This window comes from Crocodylus siamensis, chromosome 11 (assembly GCF_052110815.1).
Source record: "Crocodylus siamensis isolate JL-2025a chromosome 11, ASM5211081v1, whole genome shotgun sequence".
Taxonomy (NCBI): domain Eukaryota; kingdom Metazoa; phylum Chordata; order Crocodylia; family Crocodylidae; genus Crocodylus; species Crocodylus siamensis.
In genome coordinates this window covers 45,120,074-45,146,152 of record NC_143405.1, presented here as the reverse complement: position 1 = coordinate 45,146,152, position 26,079 = coordinate 45,120,074, and the positions used below count along the sequence as shown (strand labels likewise).

Sequence of the window (26,079 nt, the reverse complement as noted above, 5' to 3'; positions counted from 1 at the left end):
GCATTGTGGTGTTTTTCAGCACTTCATCCAAAAAACATTGCCTACCCCTGCTCTAAAGGATCAAGCTCCATTCATGAACAAGCTCTAACCTTGGAAATTTTTAAGAGGAGGTTAGACAAATACTTATCAGGGATGACAGGGATGATCCTGCCTTGAGCAAAAGGCTGGACTTAGATGACCTCCTGAAGGCCCTTCTAGTCCCAATTTTCTATGATTCTATGCAGATCAGTAATCTGACTGTATATTCTGGGACTGGCATTTTTTTTATTTTCAGAACTTTTACTGGAATTGTCCTTGTATTAATGCAGGGTTGTATTAATGCAGAATTTGAACTCAACAGCACTCGCAAGGGCTTTTGTGACGCTGCCATTAACATACTTAAAATGATTAATTTATATTAACTGTATATGTGCAGCAAAATACTGCTTCAAAAAGGCCATTTGTGATGTTTAATTGTGGTTGCAAATGCAGTTTCAATGCTACTGTTGTAGTATTATTCATTAATTATTTGTACATCCAGTAGAAACTGACAGCTCAATTAAATCTTGCCATTTACTTGCACAGAATACAAAGCCATTACAATGACACTCACGTCCTTTTCTTTTTGTTTGAGCATATCTTCTTCAAACTGCTTTTGCATGAGTTCTCGTTCTCGTGCTAGACGGCGTTCTTCTTCTTGTTCTTCCCATTTTCTCTGCTCTTCCTCCAGTTGCTTCTTCCTTCGTTTTTCCTCCACTTGAGCCATTATAGCTTTCTAGTAATGCCAAAATCATAATAAAATTTAGTATAATTAAAACATATTTCCTATAAAACATGCATCCTGCATACTTTAGTCTTCTGTGTATACATTAGAAAATATATAAATATATATATAAAATATGAGTTAAATACAATAGAAAATATTTTTGTATTACAGAAAGCAAATGGAATTTAGTTTTCTAGCAAATTTAGCTCAAGTATTTAGAGCAAGAAGTACACAAAAGCAAAATACAATTTTAAAATAAGCCTCAAAATGCACAAGGATGTACATATATGCCCTCTCCATCCTATCACTTGCATTTTCTTTTTCTTTTTTAGAATCCAGCTCCCTGGTGTGATAACAAAGAAATTGGTATAATCTGAGTTAGTAGTTTACTCTGAAAAAGATCAGCTATAACAGGGGGCAGGCAATTATTTCAGGCCAAGGGCCACTTACTGAGTTTTGGCCTGGAGAGCCGCCAGGAGCTATAATAGGTGTATGACATGGGACCAGTCTTCATTTACACTAAAATGCTCTACATTGTTTTGGCAGTATAAAATAATCTGCAGTGGCTGTAAATGTATTTATAGTGCTGTAAAGGCAGCTTTACTGTAAATGAGAAAAGAAAGTACATTCACAGATGTCCAATTCTATGTTTAGTTAGATCTGTGGAGGTTGAAGGAAAGAGGTACACCAATACTTTTAGGTCCTGAACAATCTCTTATATTTTTGCCTTGAAAATATATAATACCGCAACTCTTAAACCACCTTACAAATATTAATAAACCCCTACCCTGTACCTATGAGTGAAATACCATTATAATTGTCTAAACAGGTATTCTGAAGCACAGATGGTGAAATAACTGCTCTGGAGTCTAGAAACCACATATTCTGCAACCCAGTCTCCTACTCTTAACTGCATCAATTTGCTTCCATTTTTTCATTCTTTCCACTCTGAAAATTATATCAGTTTCAAATATGATTGTACCTGATGTTCCAACTGTTTCTGCCGCCGCCTGTCTCTTTCCTCAATTTGTGCAGGATCTAAAAGAGCAGTCATTGAACGAAGGAAACTACAAACAGAGAAAAAGTGTAAATATTTTTTATTTAAAGAAGAAAAGAAACCCACAGCCTAAATTATTCTGACTTCTCAGCTAGATTGTATTTTCATGTGATCAAGGTTGTATTTTCATGTCTCATCACATGGCAATTTTATTCAGAGAATGTATGGGTTGAGTGTTTGGATCTACCTTGAGGTCATTCTCATCCAGCTTAAATCATGAAGCATGTTTTTATATCCATATCATGCTCTAACCTGCACCAAAGCTGTCCACATTGTGCTGCTTCTTAAAGTAAAGTACTAAGATATATAATTGATTCCCCTGCACAGTCTATCCAGGAACCTGTCTGCAAACTATTCTTCTAGGTTTATCTCTACTTTTGGGCAATGGGAAAAGGAACTAGAGTGAAGAAGGACCAAAAGACAGGAACAGGGAATTGTAGGATTGCTGGTGGCCAACTTCCTGTGCTCCAAAACTACAGTGATCACAGGAAATTCCAAACACACTACAGAAAGGAGGTAAGCAGTGTCAAGATCAATTCCTTACCAGGAGTTCAGTGACCTTCCAACCTTGGGCTGAATTTCTTCCAGAGCCTAAGGTAGTGCTAACAAGTTTAAAGTATAAATAGCCAGTATGTATGGGTTTGTGACTGAGCTTAAGGTTAACCTTAACTGTCAGTGTAGGCACAGACCCAGTACTATGGAATTTCAATGTAATCAATGAGATTGAATAAAAATGCTAGACTTTTTTTTAGTGAGTAATAGGAACACGTGTTTTTTTTCCTAACGGGAATCATGTGAAATAAAAATACAAGCTGCTAAAAAGCAGAGTAAAAAACAAATTAATGCAAAATCTAAGTTTTTGGAATGGATTCGGAAAACTAGTGTAGTTGAAGATTTCACTCACTTGGCTTTCTGACTTTGTTCCAAAGCACTGCTTTCAACAGCTTTCCCTACATTATCCACCTTTGAAGACAGGGTATGGCCTAAAGCTGCAGGTGAAAAAGGATGAATAAAAGCAGTCAGCTCCTTAGGGTCGGGGGAAAGACAAAGAATTTCAGGCTGCTTTTTGTATGTTCCATTTAAGGGGTGTTGTTGATTAGCACTAAGGTGGTTCTTTAAAGAATCAAAATGCATTGCCCATCTGTCATGCTCTTCAGCCTAAACAGGTATGAAGCAACAAGAAAATGAAAATACATTTAATTACATTCAGTTACATATAGTATGTTCAACTACATATTTTTAAGTTATAGTGATGTTTTGACAGAAATTATGCATCAGGACTTGCTACTTTGCAAGTGCTGCAGTGGAACTGTAGGATATGGAGTCAAAAGGAATCAGAACTTGTGGGAGAGGTGATATCTTTTATTAGACCAAATAGATTTTTGAAAAAAAAATCAAAATGGGAATATGAAAAGGATCGAAGTCTTCATCCAACATTCAGCTTAAAACTTTTTGGTTAAAAATATTCACAAAATATTGCTAAAAATCCAGAAACTGCAAAAAATAAAGTTATCAAGAAGACTTCCGTCCCATGCAACATAAGCAAATAACAGATCAGAGTTTTCTATTCTGCTTTCTTTGCAACCTGGTCTTAAAATATATATTATTCTGTTTCATAATATTTCTATTAATTTTGCAAGGCTGCTTAATGATTTAGTTATATCCCCCCTCCTCTTGTTCCCCATATATTTTCTCTGTAGCACTACACACAATGGCAGCAGCAAGCTTTCATGCTTTTTAAAAACACTCTCTTGATAGCCATGTATGAAAACAAACTCTTATTCATCTTTCTCAGTGTCCCATTATTTCCTCCACTTTAGTTCTGGACAGTAATTCACATGCTGTATTTTGTGTAAGGCCCTTCCATTTGTGTAAGGCCAATCCATTTTTAGGGATTTCCTTTCCCTAAAAACTCTCCAGCCAGACTCTACCATCTGAAAAGAAATACTGCATCAATACTAGGAGTGCCCCACGTTTAAGGTCCTTGCAGAGGTGGGAGCTGCAAAAAGCCCACTCTTAGGGAAGAGCATTTGAGTGTCTTTACCCAAGGCAACCATGGCCTCCCAAAAATCACAAAGATCCTGATCAGAGGCAATGGTAATATATTTCTTGCATTGCCTGCAGTTTCTATAGAGGAGATATTTTGTTTTTACTTCAAAAGCAAGCTGTCTCCTAACAGCATAAACCTTCTCTGGCAGAAAAGACAGTCCTATATTAGAAAGCTAAAATAAACAAAAAGTAAAAAAACCTCATTTTGTACTAGTCCTCCACCTCCCCTAGGTTTTTAAGTTTCTCCTTCCCTAAGAAAGATAAACTGTAACTGTAACCTGGATGAAAAGCCAGAGCAGGGAAAGATTTTTTTCTTGCAGTATGCTTTGCTGGAACATAGAGAGATATGTCTAAACTAAAAAAGGATGTTGAAGAAAAGATTAATGCAAGTATCTTCCTTCTCAAAATAGACTGAAAAACGATTACTGTGATATGTCTCGGTGGGTGTTACTTGCTGACAAGAATCAATATAAAATGAAAGGACTGGACAGCTAATGAAGTTTTACAAATTCCAAGAGTTCAAAGGTAGGCACAACAGCGTGCTTTTAAGTAAAGAACATGCAACAATCACATTTAAAGCAATTTTTCTTTCCTAATAATCAAGAACAAAAACGTGGTCAGGGATTCTGAAGAAGAAGTAACCATGTGAGCATCCCTGACAAGTTTCTTAGAAAAAGCCATTTTTTGGTTTGTTAACCTGAGAAGCATTAATTTCCCAGAATGAAAAATATCTGTTCCAAGAATGACATGACTATCTTGTTAAACTGTATGAACTTTGTGCCATTTACAGTGAAAGCCATGGTTTTTCAATGCAAAAGGCGGCCTCAGGCTGTAGACACTCACTCCAAGAAAATTCTGTAACAAAATCTGTGTTCTCTCTGTACTACACATTTATTCCTCTCTGACAATCTTAGTGCTAGATCCAGAACAGCAGAGGCCACAGATATTATAAAACAGAAATGAAAACATTACCTAATAATGGGATATATTTTATTAGTTTGTATAACTATGTGGATAAGGTAGATAGACACTGAAATTAACACTGAAGAAGTTATTTACATGGTGTCTAAAGGGCTCATTAGGCAAGCAGATTTACTGATAAAAAACAAATTAATCTTTCTTCAGTTTCATAATAAGCAGACCATGTAAACTGCAGGGGGAAGTAACTGAAGAAGAAACCACCACACAATGGATTTTCTACTCTGCAAGAGCTGCAAAGTCTTTAAATGTTCTATCTGAAGATAGATTCATGCTTGCTATAAATTAAATTTACATATTTTAAAGCTTTGAGCTTTTTAACAGCAAATCTTGAACACTGTTTTGTTGTATAGTCAAAAAACTTTATACATGATGCAGATTATAATTTCAAGAAGCAGTATTTCTACACTACTTTGAAGAATGAGGAGTCACACTCCAATCTCTGTCTTTTCATCCTAACATTCTTGAAACCATCAGGATGTTTCCTTTCCCCAAGTATCTTGTCTTTGTTTATAGCCCCTTTCAGCTGTAAGCCCTTTCACTCAGTGGGAAAATGACTATGATAAATTATACCAGAGAGTTTATCTCTGAAGCAAACTCCAAAAAAGTATAGAACAGGTTTTTCTTCCCTGTCAAAGTTTTAGAATTAGTTTCATAGTTGGTAGGGTCAGAAGGGACTTAAGCAGATCATCTAGTCTGATCCCCTGCCATGGGCAGGAAAGGATGACCCCAGCTAGGTGGCTGTCTAGCCTCCCCTTTAAGACCCCCAGGGTAGGGGCAAGCACCACTTCCCTTGGAAGATGGTTCCAGTTCCTAGCCGCCCTGACCGTGAAGTAGCACCTCCTGATATCTAGGCTGAATCGACTCTCAGTCAACTTATGGCCGTTGTTCCTTGTTACCCCCGGTAGTGCTTGGGAGAACAGGGACTCTCCCATTGCCTGCTGGTCCCCCTTGGCAAGTTTATCGGCAGCCACCAGATCCCCTCTCAGCCTGGGTAACTGTTCCTAGGTACTTATTTTGCTAGGCTATCATATAGATTTGGGGTGAAATACTGAACCTGTACAAGTCAATAGAAGTTTTGTCACTGACTTTTGTTGGGCTAGGGAATCAATCTTGATTATTCAGAAGCACTGGATACCCACACATTCCAATCAATAAGAATTACAGGTGTGGGGATAAGGTTAATTGGAACCTAAAAATTCAATTAGCTTTGGAGATAGGTCAACTAACTGCATTATTGGAAGTTAAAGCAGAGTTAGTTTTTCTTTAAAAGGCTGGAAAGGCTCAAAAGGACAGTTCTGACTGACTCAAAAATTCATCTTGGAAGACTGGATAAGAGCTAGTATTTGGGAAAGGGGCACTTCCCCATCAAGATAACCTTGGGGGTTATATCTTGGAAAAATTAAGAACTAATGAAATCCACATGGAACTAGTAGTTCAAGCCAGGGGTGTGAAAGTCATTTAAGCTTAGTCTGAATGTGGTTGGGGTTTTTTTTTTTGAGTGCTGGAAGGGGACTCTAGACAGAAAACCCTGTATTTCATTGCTCTAAAAAAAGGAGGAATTATGAGGCACACAGAAGGAAAATGTTAGGAGGAACTGAGCCCTATCATTGGAATATTAACACCTCAAGAACTGGAATGAACTATGACTTAATGGAAGGCCGAGTGACAGAAGAAGGGACAGAAGGGAGTCCAGAGTGGCAGTGGCTAATACATTCCAGCGGAGGACAACCTGTGATGCCAACCTCAGAGATAAAAGTACTCTAGGTGGTGAGTTGCCCTTGTGAAATATACTGTGCCTTTTAATTACAGAACTGTAAATATTCTGTTATCTGCAATTTGATATTCTTCTATTTGAGCAAACTAGAAAGTGAAAGTTAAACCAAATATATTTTTATTCTGGACCATCATTCTAAATTACAGTTACCTTGGACAAATTATGTTTCTCCTCTATTTTTTGCAATTTAGCTTCTTCCTTTTGTTTGTCCAGCTCTTCAGGCCACTTCTTCTGTTGTTCACATTTCACAGTACTAATAGGGTCTTCTACTGGTGTAGTTTCCTGAAAGGAGAAAAATGCTAGTCTCTTAATTGTGTATAAATTTAGATTCTCTGCTTTTTTAGAAGTAATTTTAGGGGAAATTGTGCCCTAAATTTCTAGGCAGAATTAGACTAAGCTCTTGCAAAAGCAGTTCACATATATACATATACAATGTCAGAATGTTCCATATATAATTCTGCCTCTTTAAAAGAGCAAAACTATACATACTAAGAATAAAAAAAGAAACCACCTTCTTTTTAAAAGGTCCCATTGCTCAGTTTGCATTCCAGGAGTTCAGCAAGCATAAGTCATCAGTGATTACAGTAGCAGGAGAGTAACTAACTGCTTTAACTAAGTCCTCAACTTTTCTTAATGGATACCTTCATTATTTCACATAGTAGAACTCCACCCATATCCTGGAGCTCACATTCAATAAAATTTGGCTGAAATTATTCTCCCATTAAAGTCTTCAAAATATTCACCGTAAACTGCAGTTAATAATAAACTTTCTCTATATTTTTTATCCATAGCCTCAGCAAAAATTGCCTTTTCTATTTCTACAAAACTAATCTAATAATTACCTCTTTTGAATTAACAGCTACATATTGTTAACAGATCACAATCTAAACGTTCTTCTTGATGATGATCCTGCTTATGACAATTCTAAAAGTATTCTCTTAGACTGCACAGGAAGACTTCCTGGTATCAGTATCACTGATTGTAAACACTGCATTCAGTGTACTCTAAATGACAAGGGAGGGAGAATACTCTGAGCAGTCCTATTAACAGAACTAGTGAAGATGCACACCCAAAATAGCAAGTTCTTCTTGCAGATAAGAGGCTGCATGCAATTTAAATTCTTACCCCTAATACAAATGCTGTACGAATGGCAGCTGGCAAGTCAGGAGACATGAAACTAGAAGAGTGCCCAGTTGGACCGTATGAAATTCTAGGTGCAACTTCACTAGTCTCTGTAGTTAAAGTGGTTCTAAAAATGTGGTTTTCTTCAGCAGTAATATTCAAGTCAGTTGGGAAGATAATCTGCAAATAAAGTGGCTTCATGATTTTAAATAGTATATTTAATTCTCTCAATCAACTTGTTCATTGTAAATACTCTTTTAAAACAATATATTAGCATGGTAATGCAAACTGCTATTCATGAGAAACTTTGCCAAAACTGCAATGCATATACAATTATTGCCATCTGGCAAGTCTGAAGAAGCTCCTCCATCAATGTGTCCTAAGTAAATTTCAGTTCTTGCATTAAAATGAACATTTTTTTAGGGGTATCAAATGCTACATAGAAAAGCAGTAACCTAGGTCCAATGAAACTAATAGCAACAAACTAATTTTACCCTTCATACCTGTTCTCTAAAAAGCTATAATTTATCAAACTGTACTAGTATTTTTAAACCTCCAGTATTTTTAAACATCCAAAGTCAACATCCACTTAGACTATTAAATTCCTGCATAATATTCAGGGGGATGGACTTATTTTGTTTTATATATTTTTTATTTCTTATTAGTGGGGAATCCATCCTGCTCAGGCTTCATAGATTTCATAGACACTTGGGCTGGAAGGGACCCTGGAGGATCATCAAGTCCAGTCCCCTGCCCCAGGGGCAGGAAGTCAGTAGGGATAATAGGATCCCAGCAAGATAAGCATCCAAATGTGTCTTGAAGGCGTTCAAAGTAGGTGCTTGAACCACCTCCGGTGGCAGGCTATTCCAAACCTTGGGGGCTCGGACAGTGAAGAAGTTCTTTCTTATGTCCAGCCTGAATAGGTCACAGTGGAGTTTGTGACTGTTCGATCTTGTCATCCCTTGGGGGGCTATGGTGAACAGATGTTTCCCCAGATCCTGATGAGCACCCCTGATAAACTTATAAGTGGCCACCAGATCACCCCTGAGCCTGTGCTTGTCCAGGCTAAAGAGCCCCACTGCTCTCAGCCTCTCATCATAAGGTCTGTTTTCCTGACCTCTGATCATGCGATTCCTCTGCATTCTCTCAAGCTTCTCCACATCCCTTTTGAATTGTTGAGCCCAAAACTGGACGCAGTACTCCATCTGCAGCCTCACCAAGGCCGAGTACAGCAGGAGAATGACATCTCCTTGAGAAGCATCTATGGATGCGAGCCAGCGTTTTGCTTGCTTTACTAGCCGCAGCATCACACTGAAGGCTCATGTTCATCTTGTGGTCAACCATGACCCCCAAATCCCTTTCATCTGTAGTGCTAACCAGCATAGCACTGCCAAGCCTATAAGCATGGTACGGGTTTTTCCTCCCAAGGTGGAAAACCTTACATTTTTCGGTGTTGAACACCATCAGGTTGTCGTCCGCCCATTTCATGAGTCTGTCCTGATCCACCTGGATCACCCTCCTATCCTCAGGTGTGGATGCTTTACCCCAGAGTTTGGTGTCGTCAGCAAACTTAGCCGGTCCGCTTCTGACACCAACGTCCACATCATTGATGAAGATGTTAAACAGTACAGGCCCTAGGACAGAGCCTTGTGGGACCCCACTGATCACAGCATACCAAGACAATTGGTTCCCGTAGACCACCACCCCCTGGGTCCAACCACAGAGCCAGTTCCCCAGCCAGCGGATCGTGGTGATGTCAAGGCTGCAGTTAGCCAGTTTAGCCAAGAGGTGATTGTGGGATACCAGATCGAAGGCTTTTTTAAAGTTGAGGTATGCAACATCGATCTCTTCCCCCTTGTCCAGGTGATAAGTCACCTGGTCATAAAAGGAAATGATTGGTCAAGCAAGACCTACCCACAACAAACCCATGCTGAATATCCCTCAGGATATTCCCTTCAGCTAGTCTGTTAAGGATGGCCTCCCTGATAACCTTTTCCAAAACTTTCCCCAGGACAGAGGTCAGGCTGATGGGCCTGTAGTTTGCCAGATCTACTTTCCTCCCTTTATTGAAGACAGGCACCACACTGGCCTTCTTCCAATAGTTGGGCACTTCACCAGAGTGCCAAAAGCTCTCAAAGATCCGTGCCAGGGGCTAAGCTACGATGCTCTCCAGCTCCCTGAGTACCCTTGGGTGTTACCCATCAGGGCTGGCTGACTTGAAGGTATCCAGCCTGCACAGTATTGGTTTGTAAACAAAGATATTTTTTAAAATGGGCTGCTCATCTATTTAACAGACATTAGGGATGTAAATATGATTTAAAAATTATCCGTTTAACCTCCTCTAATTATGTTAAATGGTTAAATAATACATACCTAGTTTAGTGACCTCCAAGGAGGAACAGCCCAGCCCTTTATGTCTTCACTGTGTGCCCAGCAGCAAGGATTCTGTGGGGTAGCATTAGGGCTGCAACAGCAGCGCCCCAGGCTGAAATGGCTGTGCCAGTGCCTCTCAGGAATGCCCTGGGGCCACACTCACTGCAAGAGGGGACAGCAGTGACATCTCAGACCCAATGCCACCTGCTCTGGCTGCTGCGGTGCCTCCTCGGGCCAAGCCAGCTGCATGCTCAACCTTGCCTCAGGACTGGGCCAGGCCACATGCAGCCCCAGCAGCACAGACAGGAGAAGGAAGGACACAGCGTGCCCAGCAAAGGCTGCCCCACTGGAACTGGCCCTCCCTTTCCTGCAGGGCCAGTTGGGGAGGGCTCGGCCCAGCAGCATGGAGGAATCTTCCAGGGTCAGACCATGGCAGCATAAATGCAGTGGGAGGGGTCAGAGGCCCATCACCCTGCCCAGCCCCTGCTGCTGTAGGGAGACAGGGCAGATCTACCACAGGGCTTGGAGTCTTGCTGCTGCATCAAGAAGGCCCCACCTGACCTCTGGGTGGGTGGGTAGGGGTCCCAGCACCTCCCTCCCACCCATGGCACAGGGGAGGTCCACAGCTGCAGCTCCATCCACAGCCCTAGCCCCTGCCTGCAGGGATGAGGGGAAGCCATGGCTCCGCAGTGCCCCTTAGTGCCTCGGCTGCGCTCACCTCCCCATACCCCCAGTTCCCCACCAGCAGCCTGGGGCTCACACAGCACGGGGTGCATGGTGAAGACATAAGGGACTGGTGCAGACGTGTTCCTGCCAGAGGCCACTAAAAGGTAAACAATATAAATAGAATTGTTGTTTAACTGCTTAACAGTTTACATCCTTAACAGGGATATAGTACTTGGACAATAGGTCAAACGTGTTAGACAACAAAACTAGTGAATAAGCTGCAACATTTCTTAACTAAGAATAACGACACTATTTGTAATTCTTTTCAAGGAACAGGAAAAGAAGAAAGGAAAGGCTAGCAAACTAGGATTAAAGACTACCAAGGATTACTTGGACTGTGGAGTAGCACAGGGGGAATTCAATGATTAAATATGAACAAAGCTGAAATTGAAGGCAATAAGATAACATGGCTAATTTAACTTGATAAGACTAGTCTCATGGAGGTATAGCAGGTGTCTCTTGCAGAACAGATAAGGTAGATTGTTGCCCATCCCACACAGTAAAGCCTCCATTCTAGCACCCCTAGAGGCTTTGTTAAGAACTTGCAAAGCAGCTCTATTACTGTTCTGTGTGGTGGAGGAAGTGCAATCTCCAAGTGCACTGCATAATAACTTGAAATTTGTTCTGGGATTTGGCCTGAAGAACTGATTCAACAAGTAAGCACCGGATATACTCCGACAACAGGTTCTTATATGAATAAATAATTTGAGTAATTCTAGAATATGAACAAAATACAGTGCTGGATGAGGAAAATAAAATCCAAGGCACATGTTTTTTCTTTTTATAGTTCATTGCTAGACATACCTGAGCTTGATAGGCTGTTTGTAAATTCTCCAAATGAGTTTTATCAATACTAGGTTTCCCCCGAAAATAGCATTTTGTCTCTACCTCTGAAGTTTCTTTTAGTTTCTTCTTTAAAGCCACCTGCTCATCTTTAAAACAAATTCATTAGAACTACTGTGTAAACAGAAATAACAATAACTTCAAGAGAAGTAATAAAATGCGAGGTGATAACATAATGGACAGATGTTGAGAGGCTCTGCCAAGGAGAAATATGACTCCCAAGGCTTTAGAAACAGAAGAAATTAGGGAATCTATATTGTGAAAGCATAAAATTCAGAGGACAACCAGTTAACTCAGGAAAATATCTAATATTTATCTCAGTTCATTTTTTCCTAGTTAGTGACTATAAATTTATACCAGGCTAGAACTGGTGTACCAGGTCCAACCTAGAAACTAGATTTTAAAAAACAATTCCCATCCAGGTTATGTAGAACTTGCTGTATAAATGGGAAGCTGCATTTAAGAAAATAATTTCATTACTACAATGCAATTTTCAGTTAACTTAGATCTTTTTCCTTGAAAAGAATATTTGAAAACAAGTATTAAGTTACTCATGCAGGTCAACAAGTTTTGTTGCAGAGGAGGGTTCTTTTGCTTTTTTAACACAAGGTAACCACGGGGATTGCAGAACTGTGTGTGGTTTCCTACACATCTGTTTAAAATGATGAAGAGGGACCAAATCCACCTCATCTTCATGGTGGTTCTTCTCCCTGCCAAAACAATGTCTGTGTTCTGCCTGCTGATTTTGCGGTAGTGGCTCAAATTTGTGGGTCAGAAAGCACAGCCAGTATACAACAGTTCCTTTGAGCCATCTCAACTGCCAAGTGGCAAAAGGGTGGTTATAGCCAAGATACAGCCTCAGTGCTTATGAAGTATGTTTTTTGTGTCAACAGTTGCATTTGATTAACAAACTTAATTTAGTTAAACCTAAGTAGTGTGGCAAGTCATTTTTAAGTGGTCTGCACTTCATTCCAACCATGTCTACAATTTTATCTGGTGAACTGTATTAGTACGAATGTACTAACAGTCAATTTTCTCTTTTTTTTGGATAGATTACCATTCCTAAATTTTGAAATTCTATTTAAACTTTGCTACCTTATTCTCTGGGACAGCTACTGTTGTAAATCTAAATCCACAGTAACACTAATGTTCCTGAAAACAAAATTTGATTGTCTCTACATTTTATTAGGGGACTGATGCTACACTATAATACATTAATTTATGTTGCAAATATATCTTAGGATACCTAGTTCCTTCTTCCACTGGGCCCTCTTTGCTTCTAATAAGGTTTTATCTCCTTCTTTTTCACCCAGAGTACTAAACATGTCAGCAGGTTTCCATGTGTTCTTGCTGAAGAAAGGGAAAAAAAAAAGCAATTCAATGTATTTTAAAAGTCAAGATGCTTATTTTAAAGTTAACTTACATTACATATTTCATTGTACAGATGGAAGAAGAAAAAACTTATATTGCGTACTTTACTGAACAGATCTACCTACATAATAATTTTATGTCCATCCTGCAGAGATGCTGCTTGTTTCGTGCTTGAATCAGAATTACTTTCATGTGGGGCAGATGAAGCTTCAGCAGCTTTCTGGAGTAATCCCATAATATTTTCTTCCTCTATCTGATCAGCAGCAGTAGTAGTAATAGCAGAGTTTTCAGCTTGGCCTAACAAAATAAAATGTACATTACTTATTTGTGACCTGGTAAATCCTCACTTCCACACTGTTTACAGTATGAAAAGTAAAACCTGGCAAATTCACATCTTCTACCTAAAATGCAACCTCTTCTGGGTAGGAACTTCTGCTTACAATGTATATGCAACGTCTAAGAAAATGGGGTTCTGATCTATAGGGCTGAGCTGAGGGGGGTGTAGCCAGGTCCTGGCAGGATCCTTTGGTTAGGGAGGGGTCCTCCCCACTTCTGACCAGCCCAGCACGAAATTGATAAGTGTTTATCACCCCTAACTCAGTGTGGTGAGGGGAACAGTGGGGGAGCAGCCTGCAGGCTCTGCAGAGCTCCAGCCAGGGAGCAGAAGGGAGGGACCAGCCCTGCTGTAGAGCAGAGCCCCACCCAGCCCAGAAAGCATGCTGGGATGCTGGGGGAATCTGATTTAACATAAACAAGCAAGGGGTCTGGGACAGACATTGCATAAATTGGTCTGACCCAAATCAGTTAAGTCTGATACTACATTCAACCAGTTTCAGCCATTTTCAAACTGGTTTATGTGAACTGAACATCTGTTCTGTTACAGGTTTAAACCAGTTTCTGAACACTTAAACTGGTATATGCGTAATGTCTGTCCCTAGCCTAAAAGAATATGTTGGGACAACCTGACTTGATAATAAAGTTTCGGAAGCAGTCAAAATCTTTTATAAGCTGTAATTTTTTCCTTTGGAAACAGAACCTGTTTATATCATGATGTGGAAATATCCTTCAGGTGTGGGTAATTTCAAGACTTTAAAACCAACTTGTTTAGGGTAAACTTAGACTAATTTCACAAAGCAATTGGCTAACTTGCTACTCCAAGTGGAACGCATATAATGGTTAATTAACCAATAATAATCAATTATCAGGAGTACATAATATGGATAGGGAAATAGAAAACTGGAACAGCAACAATTAAATCATAGATGAATTCATGAGACTTTTTACTTTAGAAACTAGGATGCATGCACTCGTGATTTTAAGGGAAACAGAATGAAGATGTCTTGCTCTTCTACAGGACTATTTTAGAAAATATAGCACGTGAGAAGTTTAGGCTCGTTTTACTACCATAGTGTCAGAATTTTTTTAAAGCTATTTGTATCTAAATATAATTCAAACAACATTTCATTTTTGCTTTAAAAATCTGCAATTCATTTCTGAACTAGCAATTTGCTACTAGCTAACTTTAGGAGAATGGTAGTCTTATAGAATGATGTTGTAGCCAAGAAGGTCATTTTTGCTGCAGGATATATACTTTACCTGTTCCTTGCTTTTCATCCTGGACTTGGGAGACAGTTTTGGTTCCTTCTTTTACAGTCATCAAAATTTGTTCAAGTTGTTCTTGAGTTAAACATACCAAACTGTTCCTCAGGTCTTCAGCTGAGACACGAGGTTTTTGAATCTTTTGTTTGGGCCTTTTAACTGCAATTTTAGGGTTCTGCAAATTGGACTTTCCATTTGTGTTATCTTTTGGAACAATCAAAGTATGTTTTCTAGTTGAGATCTCCTTTGAATCTTGAGTTGATAATAAAGTCACATGGGTATTTTCACCTTTTATTGTTGACAATCTTGATTCACTTCTGGGTTTAACTGAAAAATGTTCATGCTTGGCACAAGTGTTTTGTGTTGATTTCAGAAAATGTTCAGCCTGTTTTATCTTCAATGCATGTTTGGGAAGTTTGACTTTATTACCCATCTGTTAAAACAGAAACAACGTATTTGATTTAATAGCCTTCGAACCATGAAACTGCATACCTAATCTCTTCCTTTCTTCCCTCCTTCAAGCAGTAAAAACAATTTTCTTTTATTTCTTTTCTCTAAATATTAAGAGATCATTCTGTTCTCAGTTATATCAATATGAACTTTAATTCCCTCAATGGAATGACTTATAGATAAGGAGATAATGGTGTATCCAAGACGAGAATAAACCTTGCCTTCAGGTATACAGTATTTCTCATTTTAATCCTAAATTTGAATGTAGATGCCAAAATAACAGTATGAAAATGAGCTTCACATCAGTCTCATAGTGCTGGTGTCAGAGATTATAAACTAAAACACGTGTCCATGCATTAGTACCTTTTCTACTCTGACCTCCCTCAAATAGCATCCTGACTCATTCTACTCTACCCAGAAAGACTATCTTGTAGCTTTCCCATGGTCTTAACTTCAAATGGTTTCCAAAATATTTTTAAGGTAAGCCGAGAGGAAAGAAGTCCATTGCTTTGAGTTGGACTATCTATAAACAGCCTAGTGGTAATCTTTCCTTAAAGTTTAGCCATCTTTTAGTACATTGTCCAATATGGCTTTCAAATTGACACAAGAACCTTTCATCCAGAGATCTTAAGTGTTATGCCTTCATTGATTAGCTATGCCTTCTAATCCACTGGAGAATCTTGGAGTTCCTATTTCATCTTAAAAGATGGGGAAACTGAGAAGAGAAGTGACACGTCTGGTGTCCAGGAGCGGGATGAAGAACCTCAGTGTTCTACTCTACACAGAAAACAAACTCAAAAGATCAGGCTTTAATTACTAGATATATAGACCCTTATGGGAATGCAGATGTGTGTTATGCAGTGCTGCAGACCTGTCTGTGCTGCCACATACCACACATACAGGCATTCCCTACACTGCTACTTTGCAGTTGAGGGGCGGGTTTGATCCCAGGGTCAAAAACACCCAAACCTAAAAAAAGCAGAGTGGTGCACATATGCAGGCAACGCATGCCACCCAAAATCGGAGCCTGGCCAGCCGGAGCCAAAATCTGGCTACCTGCCAGACTCCCTGCTGCAGGGACGCTATGGCTGTGACTCCCAGGGACCCCCAGGACCCCAGGTAAGGCTGCTGAGGTTAGCACAGTTGCTGGCCCCAACCTCTCCAATCCCACTCGGGGCAACATGCTGTGCACCAGAGTATGTCACAGGCATTTGTCAGGGACAAGTAGCAGTGGCACAAAGCGTGCCGCTGCTACTTGTTCCCAGGGAAAGACATGTTCAACACGTTCCCACTTGTGGGGATGTGCCATATATGTACCAACAATGTACATAACACTGCTACCTTCTCAGCATGCCCCCACATCTACATCCGAAGTTGGGAACATGCACCCAACCTCAGATGCAGTCAGATATACATTTGAGACGTACTCCTTGAGTGTTCCCACACCTTCAGGGTGCCCTTCTGCCCCAAATCCCTCTCTGCTGTCTGCTATTTGACCATTGAGAACCAGCTGAGATGTGCTAGGGGCCAACTTCTTGGTCTGTGGTACCTCAGCCTTACCCTTCTCACCCAGGTCTGGCCAGCTCGCAGCAGATGGGAATTTACCAGCTAGAAGAATTACCCTTTTATCTGGTCATGCACCCAAAAAAAGACAGATTTTCCCTCCCCTTCCCTGAAAGAGATCTGCCAAATGGTCAAATGCTTTGAAATCACAGTTAACAATGCCAATAAGTGAGGTGCAAAAGATAACAAGAGACTTATCATAAAAACAAGAGGAAACAAAAAAATCAGTAACTACATGTTGAGATATGGAGATAGATATAGCTAGGTAGGGGAGACAGATATAGATAGGTAACTGCCTAAATCATTGTTTGTGGATTTCACAGAAACCATGACATCTGGGGTTGCCTGTGGGAAAAAAAAACCCTAATAAAAATAAGTATTAAGTATTCTCCTCCTGGGCAGGCCTCATAGCCCACCTAGAAGGGGAAGGCACAAAGGGGTCATCAGACAAGATGGCAGCTGCCCCTTCTTTCTTCTCCTCCCCAGGACATTTCTGCCAATCAGTGCTGAGGGGTGGAGCCAGACTAAGAGCAACCCGAAGTCAGCTGAGCATGGAAATCAGACCTGAGGCAACCCCACAGCAGTGTGACCAGGATATGAGGAATATTATGGGATGGGGCATCAAATTCCCAACCCTAACCACAGCAATATATTATCATCTACTAGAGGGCTCAGACAAACTATATACCCAGTAAAGGGGTGCATGTTGACTTAAATCTACCCTCTTTGTCACCTATCATGAGTTTGAATACAGGTATCCTTATGTGGGTTCTATATATGCGAATTCACTCTTATGCGATGAGCATATTTAGCCCCATAATTTGTTATATGTGAGGTAAATTTGCTCAGCATAAAGGTCTGTTTCCCCACCCAAACAGGTAAGTCTGTGGGGGGAGGGGAAAAGGCCATGGCCCCCTTCACCCCTTCCTGTGCTGAAGTGGCCCTGGGAGCGGCCCACACGAGTTGCCTGCAGCTGCTGGGCTGCACCGTGCCCTCGTACAGGAAGCTGGTGTCAGCTGCTTCCACGGCTGCTGCAGCTGGGGTTGGGGTGAGTGCTGTGCTCTGCATTGCCCAGGGCTCCACTTGTTTGCACTCACCCCAACCTGTGCTAGAGCGGCCCTGAGAGCAGCTGATACCAGCTGCCTGCACCAGGGCACGGTGCAGTCCAGAGGCTGCAGGCAGCTAGTGTTGTATGTTCCTGGGGCCTGCTCCAGCACAGGAAGGGGTGAGTGGGGACTGGCAGAACTCCGGGAGGGTTGGGGCACAGTACAGCCCAGCTGCTATAGGCAGCTGGTGTCGGCTGTTCCCAGGGCTGGGGTGAGTGCCTCACTCCCTCCCTGCCATGGGAACCTATCCCTATTTGTTACATTATAAAGTGGGTTCCCTTTATGCAAATTCAATACATGCGTTCCCATAAATTGAGGGAAACCTGTCACAGAATTTCACTTGTTACACCGACCACAAATATTTAGAGAAACTAACAGTTTCTCTAAATATTTGTGGTCAGTGTAACGAGTGAAATTTGAAGTTAACCTTGAGATTAACTATGCTGTTTTTGTTCTTAGCTAGAGGCCAGGAGTCATTCTTTCACTTACCTTTACTGTGGACTTTGATTTACCCACTGTAAAACAAATAAAAAAGCACATTAAAACAGTGTTAAATAACTGAAATCCACACCTTGCAAATTTAGTCTCAACAGGCATATCTTGCTTGATCTCCTGTGGAACGCATACCATAGAACAGCATTTCCCAACCTTTTTCACCCTGCAGCACACATACATGGCCTCCCCTGCCCCAGCAGCCAAATGGGGGGCGGGGAGTGGCCAAACACCGCAGAGTGGTGGAAGGGGATGGGGAGGTGGGGATCAGGTGGCAAGAGGCTGAATGCCGCAGATCGGGGAAGGGGGGTAGCAAGTGGTGGAACACCGCAGAACAGTGGGAAGGGGGTAATGCGGCATTTGAATCACTGGCTGGAGCATGCTCCCCGCATCTGTCTGGCTGCCCACAGCAGCAGCAGGCGGGGGGCGTGGCTCCAGCCCAAAATGCCATGGCATACCTGGATGCACCTGATGGCACACCAGCGTGCTGTGGCACACTGGTTGGGAAACAGTGCCATAGAAGATCAATAACTTCTCCATCAAGCCCACACCATCAGTTCTATTTTAAAATACTATATTTTCAAAGTGATAAAAAATCGACTACATCCTAGGAAAAAGTATTAAAATGATTAACTGCACTTTTTAAAAATTGTGTTTTTCAAGTCAAAACTGATCTAGTGTCAACCTCTACTCATTAAATCTAGTCATGTTTTTTCTTTTAATACTGCTAAACCTAAGATTGAAGTCTCTTCCTCTCCCTTGCAGACTGATCAAGTCACCGTTTAATCTTTTCTTGGATAAACAAAATAAGATGACCTACCGTATGAAGCCAAAATAAGCCTTGGCTTTCCATCCAGTATTTCAGTTTCAAGCTTTAATCCATCTCTGTAAAACAGAAGAATGCTAAAAATAATTTAAAGTGCTTTTCTAATTATAAAGATATATTACAATAATAAATATAAAACTAAGGAAGGGCCAATTCTCTTCTCCATTATGGCAAGTGCAAATCAATGGCCCAGATTATTTCCACTCTTTTCACACTTGTTCCAACTTCAGATTATTCCTTCTACACAGAGACAAGTGAGTCTTTTATCTATGAAACAGGAAGTAAACTAATGCGGGACTTGAAGACCTAGGGTTGAATATCCTGCTCCACTCTCAATTTCGTTTGATACTGGAGTTCTAATCTCTCTCTGCCTCAATTCCCTATGTTTGAAATGGGTACCTCCCCACCTTACAGAACTGGTGTAAGGAGGAAGTACATTTTAAAAAAATCAGTTATTATAATAATGATCACATGAAAAAAACACCATAGTTTGTGGTATATGTAAATATAAAAGTGCTGTACCTATGCTAAAACTTGCAGCTGTCTCAAAAAAGGTAAAATGTATCAACTGTGGATGACCTAAGTCTACAGGTACCCACAGTAATTTATGCAAATTACTACAAATTACTATTTTTGATATAAATTATGCAATTTTTTATAAAAGTTAGTGTTTTCAAATTTGCATCTCACTTCCACGTGCTTAGGTACAGCAGGGTCGGACAGTAACTGAAGAGTGGGAGGAGAACAAATTGGGGAATCAGAGGGCAAAGGGGCCACTTGACACCCCCCCCCAATTTGTTTTCATTGCTGTAGCAATGGGAGGTGGACAAATTCAAGACAAACCACCAATAATTAGATTCTATACCTGGAAAATTATAACAACTTTATACATTTTCTATATATAGAGTCTAATTATTGGGGGGGGTCATCTTATATTTGAGTAAAATATATCACATTTTCTCCTTGCTTCATAATCCTTGTTTTGTGCTTGCTTAATTTTATATGCATATATTAAACACTTTATATTTATAAAAAAGACAGAAAACCAGAATATACAAGTATCAAAAGCAAGCTATATTAATCAGATGCTCTTGGTTTTAGGCCTATCCAAGTTGTGTGGACATCCTTCTATAAATGCACGATGTATCATCACATATGATTTCCTGCCTATTGCAAGAGTCAGGTATAAATGATGTAAGTAGCTTACTATAAAATACATGTTAAACAAAAATATTTTAACTTTTATATCAATTTCAGAACCATAGGTGAGGCACGGGGGGGGGCACATGCCCCCCTTGAGATTGGCCGCTGCCAGCTTCTGCAGGCAGTCGCTGCTCTCCGCCCGCCCCACCCTCGCCGCTGATGCAGCTGGCAGCCTCTGTGGGCGGTCCCCGCTTGCCGCTCACCCCCCCCCCCCCCCACTGACACTGCTCCTGGCTGTTGTGGGTGGTCCCCACACACCGCTGGTGGCTGCAGGCAGTCCCCGCTTGCCGGCTGCAGGCAGTCCCCGCTTGCCACTGCTGACACTGCTGCTGGCGGCTGTGGGCGGTCCCCGCTCGCCACTATGGTGCCCCCCCAGTCTCAGGAGTCATTTATGTTCAGAACCAGTCTCAAGAGTCATTCATGTTCAGAATCATCCAAGGCTGTGAGATGGCAATAAATGGAGATCAGTCTTTATGTGTTTATAATCCTCATATGGTCTTTAAATCATAACTAAAAAGAAATATAATGCTTTCATAGTATTGCGGATCACATGCTGCTATGAGAGACTCCTTTGGAAACAAAGGACATTTTTACACATGCTCCAGATGGGGGGTACTTTAATTAGAGCAGCTCTCAGAGCTTCTCTACTTAAAGCGCCTGCAGTGTCTCAAGTTTCAGCATCCCAGCACTTAAACATGGAGGCAGGGGCACTTTAACTAAAGCTCACCAAATGAATTTTAAAGCATCCCTACCACCATTTGAAGTGCAGGGAATGCTAATATGTGGGATGTGGAGGCTGCTGAAGTGCAGTAATTAGCATGCTGCAGCAGATTTGATTAATCGAGTCTACTCTGTCATGCTGTAATTACACTGCATTAAAGCAGGCTCCCCGCACATGTACAGGATCCCAAATTCAACTCCTACAAGTAATGATGTTATTTTAGAAAGCCCAAAGCTGTTGGGGAGCCTTAGTTTTCCTTAAACAATAAATCTTTCCAGTTGTCATGTGCTCCACAAGGCAAGGGCAGAAAAAATTGTGTGTGTGTGTACACACACATCTTTTTCTTTGCCTTGTGAAGCATGTGGCAGCTAGAATATATATTTAATCAAAAAATCAGGATTCATAGATTGTAAGGCCAGAAGGGACCTCGGAAGATCATTGGGTCCAGGCCCCCTGCACTAAGCAGGAAAGACAACTGGAGGTCAGGTGACCCCAGCAAGGTGCCTGTCCAGTCTCCTCTTGAAGATTTTCAGGGTAGGTGATTGTACCACCTCCGGAGGGAGTTCTGGAGGGAGTCCAGTCTGGACACCCTGACTGTGAATATGTTTTTCCTAATGTTGAGCCTGAATCAATTTTCCAGGAGTTTATGGACAAAAAATCTCCAGTGGGGATTCCCTTTTACAAGCAACTTAATACTCTGGGCTGAGAAACAAACCCAGGTCTGCCACATGGCAGGCAAAAGCTGTACCACTGAGCATTGACAGCAATTGTGTTTATGGGACCAACTGTATAGCTGGGAGAGACAAACTTCTGGAACTTCTGGATGCCAGTATACGATACCCAAAAGCCTGTCTATGTCCCTCCCAACACTACAGTTGGTCCAATAAGACAGCAGCCACAAAAAAACCTTCCCCCTCAGATTTTTCCTGGATATTACAACTGTAACATCACCTCAGCATTGTTATTTCCCATTCCATCTGAAGATCTCAAAGATCATGTATCTTTTATATACAGAAATACAATATGGTGTGTGCGTAAATTATATCATGTTTCGGGGGTGTTTCATAGATTCATCGATTCTAAGGGGCTGGTAGGGACGTTGCAAGATCATCGGACCCAACCCCCCTGCGTTAGGCAGGAAAGACAACTGGGATCAGGTGACCCCAGCAAAGTGACTGTCCAGTCTCCTCTTGAAGATTTCCAGGGTAGGTGAACTCTGGAGGGAGTTTATTCCACAGTCTGCACACCCTGGCTGTGAAGTTTTTCCTAGTGTTAAGCCTGAAATGGTCTTCCAAGAGTTTGTGGCCATTACTCCTGGTTTTCCCCAAGGGTGTCCTGGTGAACAGCTGTTTGCTGAGCCCTTGATGTATTCTCCTGATGTAGCAGTAAGCTGCTATCAAGTCCCCTCTCAGTCTTCTCTTTTTCAGGCAGAAGAAACACAAGTCCTTCAGCCTCTCCTCATATGCTTTGCCGTGCAAGTCCCTAATCATACAGGTGGCTCTTCTCTGGACTCGCTCAAGCTTCTCCATGTCCTTGTTGAAGTGCAGAACTAGAAAACTGCTGGTTGTAGCCATGTTGGTCTAAGGACATGGGCAGACAAGGTTCTTTGGGTAAATGTGACATCTTTTATTAGGACAACTAAATAGTTGGAAAAGTTGCTTTTTGCACCCTTGCGGGCACAAACACCCATCTTCAGGCAAAGGAAGAGGTAGACCTGCAGCTGCCGCTAGACTCTCCATCTGCCTGAAGATGGGTGTTTGTGCCTGCAAGCGACGTTCCCAACTATTTAGTTGGCCTAATAAAAGATGTCACATTTACCCAAAGAAGATTTTCAGGGTAGGTGATTGATTGATCTAGCCTGATCTAGATATACATGTACCCACCATATTGTGGTTTTATCTACAAAAGATAGATAATGTCTTTTTTAGGGTAAAAGCCAAAGTTACAGCCATATATATAATAACCTGTGCGTGTAGAAGTATATATGTGTGTATACAAGGTTATTTGGGTGATATCTTTTATTAGACCAACTTAAATAGTTACACAAACATTTTAAGCAAGCCTTCAAGTTTAAAAACCCTTCGTGAGGTTTCTCTGTGGGTATATGCACAGAGTGTGTATGGTGGCTTTTAACTTGGGCTCCTCCCGCCTCGGACGCTCGCGGATGAGCGCAGGGGGCTCCCCCGACCCTCCCACGGGAAGAGGCGCTGCTCTGCCGCCCGCGGGCCGCCCCCACCGCTGCGCTTCACGGAGCCGCCCCGGCAACCCCGCGCCCGCCCCACAACAGCACCAGGGACAGAGCAGGCTCGGCCGGCGCCGGCCCGGTGCTGAGAACAGCGCCCACGGCCCTACCCCACGTTCATGGCTCGCCGCACCCCGCCGCCGCGCCGTGGACACCCGTTGCTGCTAGCGCACAATGAGGCGGCAAGCGATAGGCGCCGCCCCAGCCAATGGGCTGCTCGCGTACTGCGCCGCCGCCGCGCGGGGCATTGTGGGGGCCGGGGCCGCGCTGCGTTCAGGGGGTGAGGCTTGAGGTGCTGTGGCCCGAGGGCGGGGCTTGAGGCGCTGCCCCGGGTGGTTCAAACCGGCCCCCGCCGCGCCCATAGCAGTGACCGCCGCTTCCTGGGCGCCCTGTCACGGAACAAAGCTGCCTCCCGTGCTTCCAGTCAGACAGCAAGTGGGAGCCAAGAAAGCCTGCCAATATCTGTGTTCCAGCTGGTCTAATATCACCTCTACCCAAAGGACCTCGCCTCAAAGCCAAGCTGGCGCTTTCCTCTGGTCTAAAGTGGTGTCTAGAGACTGACTGGTTCAGAGAGGCCTGAGCTTTAGTAGGCAACAACCTGTCTGGGCTAGTGCTGTCCCCATTTTACCTTGTGGCTTGGGGTCTACTGTGCTGTCATGAGGCTACCTTCAGTTCCCTCCAGGTAAACCATAAAAACCTCATTGTACCTATATACATGAACGCTGCGTGCCCCCTGGGGCACAATGAGCTCCAACAGGTGGGAGCGTGGCGTGGTGGCAGGAAGCTCACGCAGGCAGTGATGGCACGGGGTGGGGTGAGCGCCAACCACCTGCAGGCATCCCCGGCAGTGTCAGCAGCACCTTTTCACACAGGTGCACTGCCACACTCGGGGTGCACATGCACCCATGTGCACCCCCTACACATTGCCAATGCCTTTGTATAGCCCCCCTGTAATTGGGGGCTTCACAGTCTTGACTTTTGGACTTGCAGGATTTTTCTGATTGGGACCAAAATATCAAGTCCTAAATGGTATCAGTGCCTGTTTTTTTTCTCTCTCAGTATTTTCACAGAATCCTAGAGAAGTCAGGCTGGGCAGGACCCCCAGAGTGCAACCTCTCGTCCTGAGGCAGGATCATCCCTGTCCAAACCATTCTGTACAATACATCATCTAAGCTCTATGTAAGACTACTGTCAGCGCAGGCAGAACATGGACCTAACACCGTAAAGCTGCCACAGGTAAAGCAGGGGAACTGTGGCAGTGCATTTGGTACTTTTAACTAGTTATTTGATTCTCTTGTGGGAGTCTCTATCCATCCTTATCCACTTGCGTTCAAGGAAAAAACCTGTCTTTCGTAAAATTAAATTAAAAAATGTGGGGGTGACTTGTATGCAGGCTAGATTTATAGTTGGAACATTATGGTATCCTTTCTCAAATTACTAGAAAAGGGAGGGATGTTGCATCAAATTCATAATACACATAAGTAAGCACTGAATTTAGAATTTAGAGCAATTTTCTGTTTAGAGTTGAGCAATTTTCCTCTGGTGAGTAATCCTGCTATGTTCATTTCCATGGGAATATGGTGCTAAAATTACTAAACCACTTGAGTGGTTTAAGTGGCCCTGCTTTAAACTTATAAGGCCACCCAGCCTGATTGAGTGGTGTCTACAGGCCAGATTGGGCCAATAGACTCTCTCTGTTTGCCAGGTTCAGCACACTGGGGCTGCTCTGGTGCGAGCATTACATGCGCCGACTCAGACCTGCATGTGTGCGGGTCCTGTGTGGGTTCTGTACATCGTGGATTGGATCCGGCCCTGCCTGCCACAGTCTGAAACCTAGGTATTGCACTGCAGGATGGATCCAGCACCGTCCCCCCCCACCGGCTAGATCTTTCATACCCCTGACTTTGAGTATTCAATAGTGAAACAAGGGTCAGTGAATCAAGTGACATAACCAGGGATCCTGGTTTCCTCTGATTTAAAAATTGCAAATTCTCTGATTTAAAAACTCAAAATCCGTGATAAAAATTAAAGGCCCCTCCTAGTGCTGCTGGTGACCCGCACTCCCCCTTCACAGCCTCAACAGCACTCCTGATGCCCCTCGCAAAATTCCCCCAGACCCACAGACATGCAGATACTAACAACCAACCCAGCAGGTAAGTGTGTGTGGGGGGAGGGGGCAGGGGAAAGGGAAGGTGCTAGGGGAATAGATCAAGAATGGCGGGGAGTGTGCCCAGAAGCAGAGCCAGGGGGTGAGGGCAGGGGTGCCACTCTGTGGGCCACATGTGCTGGTCGGCCTGACAGGAGGTTCACCACCGCAACTCTGCTACTGTGCCCTGTGCTACCATCCCACGGCCACCTGAATGGCTTTGTGGGTAAGTGGTGCAGGGCGTGGCGGCAGCAGTGCGGTGGCAACCACTGTGTGCAAACCACATATGTGCCGCCTGGCTGGGGGGTGAAGTGGGGTGCTTGCATTCAGTGGCATGCCCTGCAACCAATTGCACGGCTCCGTGGTGGTGTCTGCATGCAAGGTGCGGGGGGCTTTGTGAGCAAGCACTGCCACTGGAGCCATGCCCTTCGCCCCTAGATCCTAGAGGTAAGTGGGGCTTAGGGGCTGTGGGGCAGGGCTGGAGAAGATGGTTTGGGGGCTGAGGGAGTGGGGGTTGCCACCAGCCCTAGGTGGCACATCGCAGCTGCAAGCAGGGCCAGGGGGTGGGGCAGGGGTGCCCCTCTGCGGAGGGCTTTGGAGGCAAGTGATGCGGGGCACAGTGTGGTGGTGCCCATGATGTGCAGCCACACACATGCCGCCTGGCTGGCTGCCCAGGGGAGGGGGAGAAGG

General features: G+C 42.9%; 1 protein-coding gene and 1 long non-coding RNA gene across 12 annotated transcripts in view; one reads left to right on the top strand and one right to left on the bottom strand.

The window, feature by feature from the left end:
* The window catches only part of CCDC66 (coiled-coil domain containing 66), a 44,701-nt gene extending 21,258 nt beyond the window's left edge, over window positions 1-23,443 (bottom strand). For 5 of the 7 annotated variants that reach the window (XM_090022149.1, XM_090022151.1, XM_090022152.1 and 2 more), the window contains exons 1-12: window positions 23,354-23,402; window positions 19,072-19,154; window positions 18,249-18,274; window positions 14,638-15,073; window positions 13,167-13,338; window positions 12,917-13,020; window positions 11,632-11,759; window positions 7,732-7,908; window positions 6,757-6,888; window positions 2,707-2,960; window positions 1,728-1,812; window positions 593-754 (exon numbers count right to left, since the gene is read on the bottom strand). In XM_090022149.1, coding sequence (XP_089878275.1) covers window positions 593-754; window positions 1,728-1,812; window positions 2,707-2,960; window positions 6,757-6,888; window positions 7,732-7,908; window positions 11,632-11,759; window positions 12,917-13,020; window positions 13,167-13,338; window positions 14,638-15,073; window positions 18,249-18,274; window positions 19,072-19,154; window positions 23,354-23,364 — 1,770 coding nt within the window. In that variant the 5' untranslated portion in view covers window positions 23,365-23,402. Of the gene's footprint in view, window positions 1-592; window positions 755-1,727; window positions 1,813-2,706; window positions 2,961-6,756; window positions 6,889-7,731; window positions 7,909-11,631; window positions 11,760-12,916; window positions 13,021-13,166; window positions 13,339-14,637; window positions 15,074-18,248; window positions 18,275-19,071; window positions 19,155-23,353 lie in introns of all 7 variants that reach the window. The other 2 variants (XM_090022150.1, XM_090022153.1) reach the window with 1 other exon arrangement.
* Window positions 23,444-23,498: 55 nt separating this feature from the next.
* LOC149855787 (uncharacterized) overlaps window positions 23,499-26,079 on the top strand; it is a 57,106-nt gene continuing 54,525 nt past the window's right edge. For all 5 annotated transcript variants that reach the window (XR_016438549.1, XR_016438550.1, XR_016438548.1 and 2 more), the window contains exons 1-2: window positions 23,499-23,925; window positions 24,303-24,479. This is a non-coding gene — a long non-coding RNA (uncharacterized LOC149855787). The remainder of the gene's footprint in view (window positions 23,926-24,302; window positions 24,480-26,079) is intronic.